This window comes from Physella acuta, unplaced genomic scaffold, assembly GCF_028476545.2.
Source record: "Physella acuta isolate Inbredline_101_S28 unplaced genomic scaffold, ASM2847654v3 ptg000421l, whole genome shotgun sequence".
NCBI classification, from domain to species: domain Eukaryota; kingdom Metazoa; phylum Mollusca; class Gastropoda; family Physidae; genus Physella; species Physella acuta.
Window position 1 is genome coordinate 387927 of NW_026731940.1, and position 16075 is coordinate 404001.

Below are 16075 nucleotides of genomic sequence, written 5' to 3' on the forward strand. Positions count from 1 at the left end.
CTATGCATAAAGCTCCTATATGAAAAATATAAAATCTCAAAATCTCATACATTCAGTAATAATGTTATTGTAGTGAGCAGGTGTCTAAAGAAGTTTGACTTACTGATCAGCATTGTCATCTTCATCAGCAACTCTCCATTCATTGGCTAGAATTCCCATGATTTGATTATTATAGTTAACAGAGATAGCTGTTCCATTTTTGAGTTTAAATAGTTTTGACCCACAGTCGCCGCATAGACCACACATTTTTTGTCTGTATTGTTCTATTTACAAAACAATTTTTTTTCAATTCATATATGTAAAGATAAAGAACGAAATATTATAGTATTATGCAGGCATAAGTCTATGACATAATCAAACTAAAAATAATAGAGATGCCTCGGAGAAAGTATGCTTTAATCCATCCAAACAAATATTTGTAGCAATGAACTGTAGACTACCTGGAGCCATGACTTTGAGTTTGTTATCACTGAGGACAACTTGCAGACCAATGGCATGGATGAGAACTTCAAAGTAACCCTGTCTCACAACTGCAGAGAAGACACCCTGCCTCGTGAAATCTGTCTGGCTAATTGTTTTTCCGTTCAACTGCAGGATTTTTAAAAAAAGTTTTTTTTTCATGAGTTATTGGTTTTTAAACCAGTCATAAATTTAATAATGTGAATATATTACCCAAGCTCTTTTTTTCTTTTAATTGGTTCAAAGACTTCTGTACATTTATTGATTAACATAATAAATAACCCTCTATCTCTCTTGTGTTTTCAGGGTTTCTTTAATTTCAGACACTTTTTCTCTTGGAGGGGGCACATAAAACTTCTAGGGGTGTACACTTAAATTTTCTGGAGTTTTGGGGGGGGGGGGGGAGGCTTGATGAACTACATAATTTTTATTTTCTTTCTTCTTCTTCTTCGTTCTTAATTTTTAGTGTTGGAAGGGATCGAGCCTTATCTGCCAGAGGGTTTGATTAATTGAATTCAAAACATTTCAACCTAATTTTAGCAACTATATTGCCAACCAAGCAATAAGAATCATTTCATTACCTGTTTATTTTTAACTATACTTAAGACAGTCAAACTAATATAGACACATAAAAGCTAGCTTTTGGATATTTTAAAAGAAAAAAAAATCTTACTTGTAAACCACACAAGGCTAAGTAGCATTTTAAAAATCCTAAATTCATTAATACAAAAACAATATTATTGTAACTAGCATTTGTTTATAATTAACTTAGCTAAACAAAACAACACTTACTATATAGGATTTAGCACCAACATACACTATGAAATCCAAGTTCTCTTTCAGCTGAACTCCATTTATTCCTGTCACTGGAAGTTTTTGAACTTTGATATGGACCTTGTTAACACAAGATGCACCACCACCTCCACAGATTTTATTTTTTGTCAGAACCTGGTATGAGACCGCTGACCCATCTTTATCAAAAGGACAGGTGCCAGTAAATTGGGTGCTAAGAACATTTTTGTAAATAAAAAAAAAAAGTTGAGAAAAAAAATACATTAATTTTTTAAAATAAACTAATAAATATAAATAAAAATTTTAAATAACAAAATATAGTTTTGGATATAACTAACTATTCAATTTTTGTAAGACAAATGAAAAAAGGAAAGTTTTGATAACTAAAAAATATAGTTTTGCAAACTTTATGATTTTTGTTTTGGTCTACTACATTCTGGCTAGAATTGTAACAGGTTACACATGTTCTGGTTCTTGTTATATTAATTTTTTTGTCAGAATGGTTAGTGGCTGATCTAAAATAAAGCTTGATGGGATCTTTGGCTATGAAGATTGAGTTGCCACATAATGGACGCAAGAAAGTTGTTGTTGTTAGGTAGGGAGGCAACTCTCCGTGTTGATGCCCATGTCACTCATCGCTGTAAAGCCACCAGTCAGCCAGTGGTTTATTTTTAAAACTACAAAAATTAGGAACACTTTGGATTTTTTTAACAAAATTTTTTATTGCTTAATAGTACAGAAAACAGTAATAATCTAGAGAAGGGTAATTTCATTATTAGTAGTAATGAAATAAAATGCCTTTCAGCAAAGTAAATCATAAATTAAAAGTAATAGAAAATATTAATTTTAATGAATAACAAACATAATAATATATAAATCAGGCAATTCTTTTACAGATAAATAAATACTTAAATTGCTTGTGCTGTATGTTCTAGGTATATTTAAGCAAATGTAAAAAAGAGTACTAGTTTACAGTTGCAATGTTACATACGTGCAGAGAGCCATGTTGTCGAACTTAGCCCCAGTGTAGGTTGTGTAGTGAGGGTCACCAACAGCCATACACTCGCCACAGTAAGCTGAAAATAAATATAGAATTATAACCGTTTTAGAGGTCAGTTCTATTAGGTGGTAAAGCCTAATCATATTTAAAAGTTTTCAGCTGGGTAGTACAACTATTTTTTAAAAGCTAAAAATTTTCTAAAAGTATTAGGTTAAAATAGTAGAGAATAAAAGGGAAAAAAGAAATTTCTTATCCTTGTAAATGATTACAAATTTTTTGCTAAAGTAATTCATTTCAGCTTATCAGTTGTTAAAAAAAATATCTATTTTGATTTTTTTTAACCTTTTAAGAAAGACATCACTTCTTTGCCAACCCTATGAATGAAATCATAAGGTGTAAAATATACAATGTGCAGTACCTCTGAGAATCAATGAAGTTGACTCCTTTGGGCTAAAATAGTTTTTAAATTCCGGGAACTCTAAACATGTGTGTTAATAATTCATCTGAACTATTTAACATTTAATGAAACAATAGTGAATAGATTAGGCCCATTTGTAATAATTAGTAATTATGCCTAGTGAACTTTTAATCTAGTTTCTTCTGAACCAGAAGGCACTAATAGATAGGTGTAATTAAAATTATTGAATATTATTATCTCCCAAATTAAAAGACAACTTGCCTGTACATGTTTGCGATTTTTCATTAAACTGTGAGCCAAGAGGACATTTACAAATGTAATGATTAGGTGCAGGGATGCACATTTTACCTCCATCGCAAGGTGTAGACCCTGATTTGGCAAGTTCTGTACACTGGTTTTTAGCTGAATTTGAGAAAAGGTAAGCTATTAATATAAGGGTGTTCATGTCAGACATACTATTTTAAAAAATACAAATAGATTATCTATTTGATAATCGAACAGTATCAGAAATTTTTTTTATGAATCATCTTTTTTCTCTAACAATTTTAAATGGCAGATTTTTAAAAACATAGATAGTCCTATAAACCTGCTGCACAAAATTAATAAGAAGTAGCACAATTAAAAAAAATACTTAAAATAATTTTGAATTTTAAAAAAATAGGATAAACCAAATTAAAACTTACTTTGTGGGCACAAGATGCGAATGCGGAAGGTTTTACAGTTAAGTTCTTGTCCACTGAGGCAGGAGAATAAGTCTGGCTTGCATGTTATGGTGGTGCCCTGTTGGTCAAAGTTGGTTACCCATCGGCCTTCATTTGATAAAGCACTGCATTCTATAACCAATGGACTTGCACAGAGCTGGTCCTATTTAGATTTAAAAACAAAATTCTGTACCATGTTAAATGCTCTAAAATAATAAAACAAAATAAAAACTTAGATCTAGAAATAGAATAGAATTGCACAAACACCAACTGAATGGTTCTTGAGAGGCTGATGCCTATCAATCCTTTACACCTATAATACATTATCCTAATTATTTAAACTATCCTTCCAGCCTCGTACATGACATTATTTATAGATACCCTAAGGCCAATTTATTTTCAGTTGTGGAAATCGCTGTTGTGGTAGTCAATTAAATCAATTCAATGTGATATAAGTATTTGAAAACAGTAATATAAGTTCAGAACAGGATGAAGAAATATAAGCAGTCTACCTGTTGCCCATCTCTCATGAGTTGCTTCTTGAGCTCAGTCACAGACTGAACAGTGGTGGCTGGGAAGTATGGAGTGTAACCAGCAGGTATTGAGTTAGCTGCAAGTATACAAGTATACAAGGTAATGGTTTAAAACCAGTAGGGAAGTATGGAGTGTAACCAGCAGGTACTGAGTTAGCTGCAAGTATACAAGTATACAAGGTAATGGTTTAAAACCAGTAGGGAAGTATGGAGTGTAACCAGCAGGTACTGAGTTAGCTGCAAGTATACAAGTATACAAGGTAATGGTTTAAAACCAGTAGGGAAATATGGAGTGTAACCAGCAGGTACTGAGTTAGCTGCAAGTATACAAGTATACAAGGTAATGGTTTAAAACCAGTAGGGAAATATGGAGTGTAACCAGCAGGTACTGAGTTAGCTGCAAGTATACAAGTATACCAGGTAATGGTTTAAAACAAGTAGGGAAGTATGTTTATTTTCATCTTATATACATTATATATATATATATATATATATATATATATATATATATATATATATATATATATATATATATATATATAAAAGATTAACATAAACATACATATATATATATAGGCCCTATATATATATATTAATATTAACTCAGTCATAACAATATAAACTCACTGATTGGTCCACATAGAGCTGCAGCTTTAAATACACAGCTCTGTTCTTGCAGTTTGCCGTTGGCCTTGTTAAGTATAACACAGGTTTGTTCTTGGATTTTTAGTGATTTCAACATGGAAAAATGCAGGATAGACTCACTCTTTCTCTCCACTTTTCCGAGTGAGCTACTTAAAGCCATGCCATTTCCCCATTTAAAATCCCCCGATAGTTTATCATAGGTCATGTAGACGAATGCGTTCGATCTAAAGAAGAGTGAAATCACTTTTAAATATAATTTAGTTCATTTTATCTATTAATATAATATTTAAATGAGGGTATAAATGTATTAGTATTATAATTGACTTGTTACTTGTGAATGTATTTGCCTTTATTACTTAAAAACAAAAAAGGATAGGATTGTGTGGCCTGATAAAAGAGTTCATGACAGCTTAAGCAAAAGATTCAGGACTGAACAGTAGGATATCACTAATTCCACTGAGCTCTGATGGATACCAAACTCATGTTAAGGAAACAAAGGCAGCTGGGCATGGGAGGGGGGGGGGCTACTACTGGACACACTTTCTTTATATGCCATGGGTGCCAAGGTCACTGAAATAGATAAACTTTACTTCATCTGCCCCATGTGTTTTGGACATAAAAGAGAAATGATCATGATGACTTAACACAACACATTTACTTTGATCTGCAAATAGGCCTACATGTATTGACATTTATTAATTTGTTGTAGAATTTAATAAAACATAAACTTATTTAGTTAATAAGAAATTACGTCATGAGAGTCAGAGCTTTGTTAAGCTGACCAATGCTGTCCAATACTGCCAGTGTCCTGTTTAAGTATTTACATTTTTCAATAGCTTCTTGTTGGCTAGATAGTTCCTTAATGAACTTGAAATCATTTGGATCTGGAGAAAAATTATTTAAAGACTTAATAGAATTTACTAGATTTAGAATAATTTAGATGTTTTAATCTGGTGAGCTAGAAAAGTGAGGAATTTAAAAGGAATTATTACTTCAGATAACTTGTTGAGATGTTAGTGTCAGAATGCGTTTAAAAAGAATAATTAGTAATTACCTGAAGCATTAAAAGTGGAAAGCTTACCATTTTAAGTATATTTTTTATCTAGATCTATCAAGGCCTATGTTGTAGGATTTAAGTTTAGGAACATCATTCGTTTATAAAAAGACATGTTAAATAATACAATTTAAGAATAAATTAAAAATGTGTAAAAACAAAACAAAACGATTTAATTTACTCACCATAATTGTTTGTTTTGGTATTATCTGAAAGAAATATAATTCAATATATAATATATATATATAGGTTCTTGTTGTTTTTATTTATTTATTTTGTTTTCCTAAAAAGAAACCTCAAATAAAAGCACTATATAAAATAACTCATGGTCCAATACGTTTCACCTACCATAATCACAAATAAATCCTTGACGTGCTTTACAGTCTGGGTTAGGGAACACGGCGATGTTTGATTCGTCGACCACAGCCTGGAAACATCCGGAGGACTTTTTAAACTGGGTCATGTCAATCTGGCGAGGCGAGTCCACCTGGAAGGGGATTGTGTCAAGTCGAGCGTTTGGTCCAACGACGTCAAGGTTTCCACCAATCCACATAGCTGAAAACATCGAATACAAACCTTACTCTAAGCTAGCACGTACAGTAGTTATTGCTAAGACAGCTCTGGCTATTTTCATACCGTTTGTGACAACATATCTTTGTCAGTCATCATTTTCGAGGTTGTAGGACAAAGAGACAAAGAAAAGGAACAGACTGTGTGACGAGAGTGACACTTGCCTATCTGAAGCCACTATTTCTGAACAGAGTTTCTTCCAGGCATCTCCCGAAATTTTTTTACCGCCCCCCCCCCCGAACGAAATGAAATTTATATAATTTATATAGAAAATATATACTTTTAACAGTGTCCGCCCCCCCCCCCCCGAAGAAAGTTTACCGCCCCCCCCCCCCGGAGAAAAAAGTCTGGAAGAAACACTGTTTCTGAATTGGTCTCCGAAAGACATCAGCATACTCGCATGATTTGCAGGGGGGGGGGGGGTAGATTTTCCTTGGGATGGGCCATCATGGGGGGGGGGGGGGGGGGCGGGAGGCGGAGCACAATTAAAATATATTCCAATTTTTTTGAATTTGAGGGGAAAAAATCATTTGCTTTCCTATCAAAAAGGGTTTGGTGAATGCGCATATAAAAATGGTGGGGTTAAGAACCATTGAAGTAAAGATAATTCGGTCGTGTCTAGAGATTTAATATTTACAATGTGATTGCATTCAATTGTCTTTTTTTCGTTTAAAATTACCTACTAATAAAATACTTACGACAGTTTTCTCTGGCGTTAAAGAGTTTAGCTGAAGAAGGGGAAAGAAATCACAACATTAAAATATTTTAAGCTTTCAATAGTTTATGTCCTTGTTTTATACTTTTTGCAGAGGTTGAAGAACAAAAGAAAAATAGTTCATTTGTATTTGTTTTACTTTCGTGCATAAAATAGGGCTTGTAAGTCTCTTTGCTTCTCTGACTTAAAATTTGAAATCTCGTTAGCCAGGGTCAGGTGAATTTTCAAACTATCATTATCAGTTTTTACGATTTTAAATAACTTAACAATAGCGTAAGTAACTTTTACTTCTTTTTTTTTACCGATTTAATAAACATATTCACATTTAGTGTTTCTTCCAGACTTTTCTCTCGGGGGGGGGGGGGGGGGGGCACTTGAAATTTTCGGGGGGGGGGGGGGGGGGCGAACACTGTTAAAAGTATATATTTTCTATATAAATTATATAAATTTCATTTCGTTCAGGGGGGGGGGGGGGTAAAAAAATTTCGGGGGGGGGGGGAGGTGCCCCCCTCCCCCCCCCCCTCCCCCGAAGAGATGCCTGGAAGAAACTCTGTTCACAATTGGTTTGAAAAATACTAGCTGGCTAGTATGATAAGCAGTTGGTGACCTACTTACAAGCCCTATTATTATACTCCTTAATTTAGCAGACACTTGAATAAATTTCAGACTAATAACATTTTATCCAATTGGAAGTTTCAGAATATCGGTGGAGTTACTGTTAGTTATGCTGTTTTAAGATACTTTTCTTGTGGAATCTAAACAAGGATGTTGGTGAGCGCCAATTGTTCATAGAATAGCACTCAATATTGTGTACTTGATGGGACGGTGTATCGAATGGTAGAGAGTTTAGTTGCTAGCCTGAAGGTCTCAGGTTCGGTTCTTGGTTTGGACTTGTGACTGCAGGACGTCCATCAGTCCATTAACCTCTGACGGGTACCTGACTTGGAGAAAGTAAAGGCGACTGAGCTTATTGCTGACCACACATCCTTCACAAGCCGAGGTTAAAAAGCATGAACTTTACTTCATCTGTCCAATGGATCGCTAAGTTTTAAGAGGAATCGTTGAACACTCTCTATAATAATACATTTTCCTTTACAGTCAACCCTTCCTATAATAATATAATCACCTTACAATCGACACTCTCTATAACAATCAAACGTCCTTACATTCAACACTGGATATGATGAACGTTTTAGCCGCGCAGTTGCATGTGACTTGGCTTCTGTCGCCTGAGATAACAAACTTGCCATCGCAGGATTTACTGAACGAGTTGTCAAGTGCGCGGATGCTGAGTATAACTTCATTCTTAGGCGCGGCACAAGTACTGTTTACGCCGCACTTCAAAATTTTCGAAGTTGCTGAAGATATAGACACAGTTTTTATGTTGGATTACTTTTTTTTTCTAACGAAGCATGCTACACTTTTTGGGGATTGATAAAGACTAATAAAGATATAGCCTCGGATTTTTTTTTACAAAGTATACTACAATTTTTTAAAGTTATTGTTTTTAATATATTATATATATATATATATATATATATATATATATATATATATATATATATATATATATATATATATATATATATATATGATGAAAATAATTACCACTTGCGACTATTTTGTATTCTGGAATCTTTTTCAGTACTTGTTCGAGACCTGCATCAGCTTCATTATCCATTCTATAATAATTAAAAATAAGTTAAATATACAGTTTTAATATTTTACTAAAGAAAGCAACGTAAAAACAAGATTATCCTGCAATCTTCCACAACACTCTAGATGACCCCCCCCCCCCCTCTTCTTTACATTTACGACATTCCATTCTAGAGTACACGACTTACTTAACAGCATCCCAGACACCTTACTTACATGCACGACATTCATCAGAACCCACCTGGCTAACTGAGCACCTTGTGAGCCACAGACCAAAGCGGCGCTGTGCCAGTCCAAGTTATCGAACCTGACCTGGTAGCACTTAGTTCCAGCTGGGTAGAAGCCGGGCTTGCAAGCCAAGTCAGCGAAGCCTGTGTTAACAAGAAAATAGAGTCAGGGATGTTTCAACAATAAAATAGAGTCAGTGATGTTTCAAATATAGTTATTTTATTGTGTAGTAAAGCGACAACAAAACCCCAATCTGCTTTTAACAGGAGGAGTAAAATCTTTGCAAAACCGAGTTTCCTTTTGCACAACTCGGAAAAAAATTATCTTACACACTCCACTTTAAAATACAGTTTTGAAATAGTAATCTGCAGAGGTAGGATAAACATCTTTAATCTGATTGTATAAGTGAAATCTGATGGGCCATTTTCAAGAAAACAATCTTACACTCTCTGCCGTCTCCTTTGAAGCCTTGTTTGCACACGCATTTAGTGCCATCGACGCAGTCAGCATTCTCTGAGCAAGGTCCAAGGTTGGTTTCGTTGATTGTTCCTTTCTGGCATGTGATTTTCTTGCTACAGGCTTCAACAAAAGAGCTTTGGCCATCCTGTAGGTGAAACACACGAAACGACTTGTGTCATTCGTTGCAAGTAAATGTAGAAACCATATCGTTTTATTAATTAAATTTAAAGTGTTGAAACAACAGTGCTCGCCCTGTTGAAATTTCCTTTATGTTCTAAATGAGGAAATGTATTATTTATATACACAAGCATATATTTTATTTTCTAAACGTTATACTAGCATTACATTACCACATAGAGTTAACGTATCTCTATCAACGATCACATTAAAACGAGATTTTGGATGTGAATTACCTATAAAAGCCAATCAGTTTTTGCCTAAAGTAGGGCCCATTGTATAAAAACATAGTTCAAGGTCTGGTGGGTTTGACTGAACTTTTAAACCGCTTATTTTTAAATCGTAAATATGTTAGCAGTATAAAATCGATGCTTACATTGAGCATGAAAGCCGAGTTGACGGTCCGGACAGTACAAATGTTATCGCAGTCATCAGCCGGTACACAGTTTTGGTCAGCGTCCAGCAAGAACCCGTCTTGACATGCGCACCCGGAGGCTGTGTTCAGATCGTCACAGGTGATTGACTTGTGGGTTTCCTTGCAGCTGTCCTGACACTGGGGGCGGTAGGACTTCTTGTACTCCATGTTGCGGCCGCAGTTGTTGGCTGGGGGATGAAACAGTGAGACGGTGATGTGTTAGCAATAACAGGACTTCAAGCATGTGAAACATAGTACATGATCCACTGTCTTAAGGGGGAAGGCTCCGGTAAAAAAAAACTTTTTTAATACTCGTTAGAAAACAGTTATTTCGTCACAGCTTTATTAAGATACATCCGCATATGCATTTCCACTATAAAAAAAATTTGAAAAAATCTTGGTAACTATGACAACGGCGGCCATCTTGAAAAATTAACCCCTTCGTAGGTTTTCCACCATTCACAAAATATTACATTTTAAGCCCAATAAACAATCAATTCATAATCTACTTCCATATTTTGGGGCAATCAGCTAAAAATTTTAATTGCATATCATCAAACTAATTTTTTATGAATTTTCAAAATATGTGTCCGTTCAAAACACTTAACTTTGGGGAATTTTGGGGCATTAAAACTAGTGTTTTGAACAGACACACATTTTGAAAATTCATAAAAAATTAGTTTGAAGATATTAGTTTTCAAGATGGCCGCCGTTGTCATAGTTACCAAGATTTTTTCAAATTTTTTTTTAGTGGAAATGCATATGCGGATGTATCTTAATAAAGCTGTAAAGAAATAACTGTTTTCTAACGAGTATTAAAAAAGTTTTTTTTTACCGGAGCCTTCCCCCTTAAAAGTAAAATCTGAATTTTAACGTTAGGCACTACATTATGAGTTCCTACACACTAGGCGAGTATGGGGTTTTGTGAGGCCCAGCTTATAAATTAGACAAAAGTATTAAGAATTTTTATATAGAGACAAGCGACAAATAAAAGCCAAGTTGGAGAATGTTATCCAAATACTTAAGGAAAAGTAAAAAAAAAAGATTGACATTACAAATGAATTTGACTTTTAGAAATTCGTCAAACTATCAACCACCGTTTCTCCTGGTTACAGGGTTTTAAAATTTTACCTAGGCAAATACCCTATACGAAAGTATACACAATTGCAAAAATTAGTCTTCGAAAATGTACGAGTTACAACGATTTAGCAAAGCTCGTGTTTGTAGCAGTCTCTAGGTCACCTACGGCAATTGGCGAAGCTTCTACAATTCTCATGGAGGTTCTCATCATTAATGTTCAGCTGCTTGATCAACTCTTGGACGCTGGACCCCAGGGCCAGACAACTGTCGTTCTTGCCGTAGTTGAATCTCCGGCACTGGTCCATGACGCAGTCTTCAAAGTATTCGTCGAGTTTCTCCAAGTTGTTGCCACGAGTAGAATCGTCGGAGCCGCTAGTCTGAAAGAGATTGGTATGTAGTGACAGGATTGATGTTTCGGTGTTCAGTGACTCCACTTCGACCCTAAATCGCAGTAAAGTCAGGCTCTGTTGAGAAGACAGCTATGGTATAAACGGGAATTCGACCAGTCGAGTCCATTTATAGATGAACTATTCCATATGCTTAAAGTTAAACTAAATTAAGTATTGCCAATTTTGCTAATATACAGCAAGGTAAAGACAGAATATATCTTGAAGATAAAATAACACTGGCCACGAAAAGATGTACACACATTAACCATTTTCTAAAATGTACACCCATGGACAACTCTTTACCCCCCAAAAAAAAATAAAAGCTGACCAAAATTGTACACAAAATAGCAAACTTACCAAAATTTAACCCCAATTATCAACACACTGATCGCATGTGAATTCAAGGTGTCAAAACACAGGGTCAAAATTTAATTAGGATCAAATTTAATTTAAGACATCAACACACACAATAATTTAAGACAATAATTAAAACACACTGTTAAAATGTTTAATCCTGTAAATCAACACACTTGCCTCATTTTAATAAGTTAACCTACTCACCACTGCTTTGACAAGAGGTGAAGCGTTGTTGGAACTCTTGAAGATTCCACAGTATTCATTCCCAGAGAATTTGGCATTGTTTTCAGCTGAGCAGGGCTCGGGTACTTTGGTCGTGTCGGTGCAACTGTCGACCAAAATCATAACAGCACGTGGAACAACAAACTGATGTTACTATGAAGTTTTTCGTTTGCATTCAACTTTTTAAAAATTTATAAACGAACTCTGGTTAAATTTCAAATTAGTTTTATGTATGGTTAAATTTAGTGTGAGTTTTGAATTACGTATAAGTGTTCGCTATACATATTTAACCAATCCAATTTAAGTCATACTAGATTTCTACAAAAAAAACGTGTATTACATTTCAACAAAACAAAGGAAAGAACCTAAATGATTCTGAAATTAAAACTACCACATGGAAATAAAGAGAAATATATTCTTACCCTTCTCCAGCCACGCCTCCGACCATGTGGTACCTGCCCAACACATCAGCTGACACCGTTTTGTTTGAACCTGGGATGGTCAAGTCGTTTTTGGGATTGTCGTCAAAGTTGCCGCAAATACCGCAGACGTATGTCTTATAGACCTCTGGGACGTAGACCTAAAGGGAAATTTACAAAACATCAATGGCTAAATTGTTGAGGAGCTATGCTATTTTTGAATTTTATACTACACCCAGTTAAAAGAAAAAAAATCTTAAACACTTTAAAATCTCTTGGAAAAATAGAATATTTGTATTTGCTAAGCAGACTTTAGCTGACACTTACGTAGAGACCGTTCCTGTTGTCCCACTTAATTATCAGGCAAAAATCTGTATGAATGGTCAGCTGGTAGGAATTACCCTTGAGCTCAGTCACAATTTTTATAATATTATCTTGATAATCCACAGGACTACGTTTTAGCTGAGGAATATATATATATATATATATATATATATATATATATATATATATATATATATATATATATATATATATATGGATAGGCTATATATCCCGTTACTGACATGCTATTTTTATACCATCCTCGACTAAATGCCCATGATTAAAAAATCACATGATCATGCCTATCTTCTCTTTAGACCTAGTTCTAAATGGTGTGGGACTTACGTTGTTGACCATGAATTCGCCTCTAGTGAACAAGTACGTTCTATCCTGGACGACAAACTGGAAGGATTTTGTGATTGTCGACTTGTCTTGTGGGTACTCGCGAAGGTTGGGGGAGACAATACTGTAATGAAGGTGAACAAAGGATCAGACAAGGTGCGATACAATAAAGCAGATGAAACAAATATTATATTATGCCAGATGAAAAAATAATTGATTTCATCAAAGATTAATGATTACATATAATTGTATTTTGTACCGAGTAAGGTAAGTAAATTGAATTTTGTATTTAAGAATTAGATCCTAAACGTAGCTTTCTATCGAATTTGTCGAATTTCCAGTAAACGGGAGTGTTAATAAAATAACGTGCAAGAAATCCTTTCGACACTAGGGGTTGAACATTAAACGAGATTAGTAGCGGCTGCCAAATGATATCCTCCCTCAATGAAATGTGTTGATATCATTTTGTTGTTTTCGTTTTTTTTTTTAAAAATATGATTTCGTTTGCTTAACCTCTTTGACAAATCACTGACACCATGTTTTCCCGTTCATGGGGCATTTAAAATAGTCCATCGAGTTCAATGTCATCGGCATACAATGGAATAGTGTGGTCAGCACTATGCTCAACAGCCTTGTTTTCCCAACCTGAGTCAGATACCCATCAGTGTTGGGTGGACTTGAGACTGGACTTTCGGTTAGCCTTCGTTAGCTGTACCATCGGACAACGCCATCCTTTCTTAATCAAATATATACCCCAAACCGTGCTCCCCACAGCGTAATGAGTAGCTCACCTAAAACCTGAGAAGACACCAAGCTCTGGGTAGTTGTTGCAGGTGCTCATCAAATTGTAGGAGCATCCGCCCTCGAAGTCCAGCTTGGTGCCGTCTGGTGTTCTGTAGTGAGGGTCGCCCCTGGATGAACACTCGTAGAGCTCTAACAATCAAATGAGAAATAGGAAGAAAATGTTTTCTTAAACACAAGGATACCAAAACGTGCGATACGCCGGGGATATGCTCTGCAACACTAGAGTTATAAAAACTTACTGTAAGTAACGGTGTTGACTGTGCATGAGCTTGTACCGATTTCTTCCTTGCCGGTTTTTTTCTTCTTCTTCTTCACACAAAGTCCACCAAGTGGTGTCTGGACGCATTCCTTGCGTTGTTGTTCACACTTTTGTCTGAAACTTTCCACTGGACAGTCCTTTTGTACTGCAAGATGGGAGCAGAATATGTCAAGTACAGCACGGCCACATTGTCATTCAATCCTTGTATCGTTTAGTTATTGATACAGGATCATACCTTAAAATATCACTGCGGATTTGTATCTTTGAACTTCTTTTTATATTGATGAGATTTTCAGATTTTTGTCGCTGACCAATCAGAAGGTTAATTTTATATATATGCAATAATTTTAAAATATTTATGATTTTTAAAGAATGAAAGTCCGTTGAAGACATGACTGTAATATATTGAGAATAGTGAAGTCAAGGGAACTCACTCTTCTTGTACTAGTCTTATATTTATAATGTTGTTTTGGGTGATGTCCCTTGTATTATTGTCTGTGTCTTCCGGTTTCGAATAAAGACAGCTACATGTTGCATCGCTTCTGTGTCCGTTGTATTCTAATCTATTACAACTGGCGACGAGGATGGGATCATCCACAGAAAAAGAGCACATGCTTACTTAAAAAGAAGCTTGCTAGAGCATATTGGCTAAGTATTTCTAGGATAATGGCGCTGTATGGCCAAATAAAAGAATTTAATTTGAATGATGAAACCATTCATGATTATCTAGATAGGTTAAGCTTTTACCTTGAATCTAACGACGTGACTACAGAAGCCAAAAAGAGAGCTGTTTTTTTAACAGTCATAGGGCCTCAACAATTTAGGCTATTAAAGGACTTATGCGCACCAGCTAGTCTAACTACCAAGAGCTTTAACGAGCTGAGCAAACTGCTAACAGACCACCATGCGCCCGCACCATCCAATTTCCTGTGTAGAGCCAGATTTGACGGTAGGACTCGTCAACCAATCGAATCAATATCAGAATATGTTGCTGCTTTACGTCATCTAAGTGAATTTTGTGAATTCGGGGACACGCTGTCCGACAGACTATGTGAAAAGTTTGTGACAGGTGTAAACAGCCCTGATGTTCAAAGGAAGTTGCTTCTCGAGTCAGATCTAACATTGGAAAAAGCAATACAACTTGCAACTTCATTCCAGCAGTCATCCGAGGCGACCAGATCGCTGGCGGCCTCAGGGATCCATGCAGTAGACAGCAGGTTAGTCTACAAACACCAACCCCATCAGAGCATTTCAACTTATGCTAAACAGCCTGCAAGTTCAAATCCTAGATCTAAATCTAGTAATAATTATCAAAAATGTCATCGATGCAACGATCCCCATGCATCTCATCGATGCAAGTTCAAGTCAGCGACTTGCTATAAGTGCAGTAAGCAAGGTCACATTGCCAAGGCCTGCTTTGCAAAGTCTTCGTCTGTTGCTAGATCTAGCCAGTCAAGACAGTACCGCAACCAAAGGCAGCACTATGTTAACTCTCACCAAGACAGCCTAACCCAACCAATGAACCACTCTACCAGTGAAAATGCTCAAACTGATTCGCAGCCGGAGTTCAACCTGTTCTCTGTGAAATCAACAAGTCATGCTCCCATCAACATACTAGTTTGTATCAACGGTAAGAGCATCATCTTCCAACTTGACACTGGAGCATCTCTAACCGTCATCACAAAGAAGGACTTTGACGCTGTCACAGGAGGATCAGTGCCTCTACAACCATGTCACAAGTGCCTAACAACATACACAGGTGACAATGTTCCAGTGATAGGAGAGTGTATGGTTCATGTAAGCTATAATGGTCAGTGTTAAACTTCCTCTTCTTGTGGTTGAAGGAAATGGACCACCATCACTAGGTAGGAACTGGTTAGTTGATCTTAAGTTAAACTGGAAGAGTATATTTTCAGTGAACAAAGCAAGAGAATCTAGTTTTACTTCAATAGATAAAGTTATATCTGAAAATGAAGGTGTCTTTGGTAGTTCAGGATTACTAAATGATAGGACAGTGAAGATAAGCATTAAAGACACAAATCCAAGATACTGCAAAG

General features: G+C 35.7%; 1 protein-coding gene across 1 annotated transcript in view; it reads right to left on the reverse strand.

The window, feature by feature from the left end:
• Positions 1–14631, reverse strand: part of LOC131942724 (uncharacterized) — a 33653-nt gene extending 19022 nt beyond the window's left edge. The window contains exons 1-23 of the mRNA XM_059302645.1: positions 14589–14631; positions 13999–14163; positions 13747–13888; positions 12959–13079; positions 12293–12450; positions 11853–11976; positions 11069–11279; positions 9784–10010; positions 9216–9375; positions 8785–8914; positions 8496–8569; positions 8054–8245; positions 6871–6900; positions 5951–6157; positions 5300–5432; positions 4531–4772; positions 3883–3980; positions 3353–3533; positions 3018–3071; positions 2243–2327; positions 1252–1465; positions 441–588; positions 104–263 (exon numbers count right to left, since the gene is read on the reverse strand). Coding sequence (XP_059158628.1) covers positions 104–263; positions 441–588; positions 1252–1465; positions 2243–2327; positions 3018–3071; positions 3353–3533; positions 3883–3980; positions 4531–4772; positions 5300–5432; positions 5951–6157; positions 6871–6900; positions 8054–8245; positions 8496–8569; positions 8785–8914; positions 9216–9375; positions 9784–10010; positions 11069–11279; positions 11853–11976; positions 12293–12450; positions 12959–13079; positions 13747–13888; positions 13999–14163; positions 14589–14631 — 3299 coding nt within the window. The remainder of the gene's footprint in view (positions 1–103; positions 264–440; positions 589–1251; positions 1466–2242; positions 2328–3017; positions 3072–3352; positions 3534–3882; positions 3981–4530; positions 4773–5299; positions 5433–5950; positions 6158–6870; positions 6901–8053; positions 8246–8495; positions 8570–8784; positions 8915–9215; positions 9376–9783; positions 10011–11068; positions 11280–11852; positions 11977–12292; positions 12451–12958; positions 13080–13746; positions 13889–13998; positions 14164–14588) is intronic.
• Between the last annotated feature and the right edge of the window lie 1444 nt (positions 14632–16075).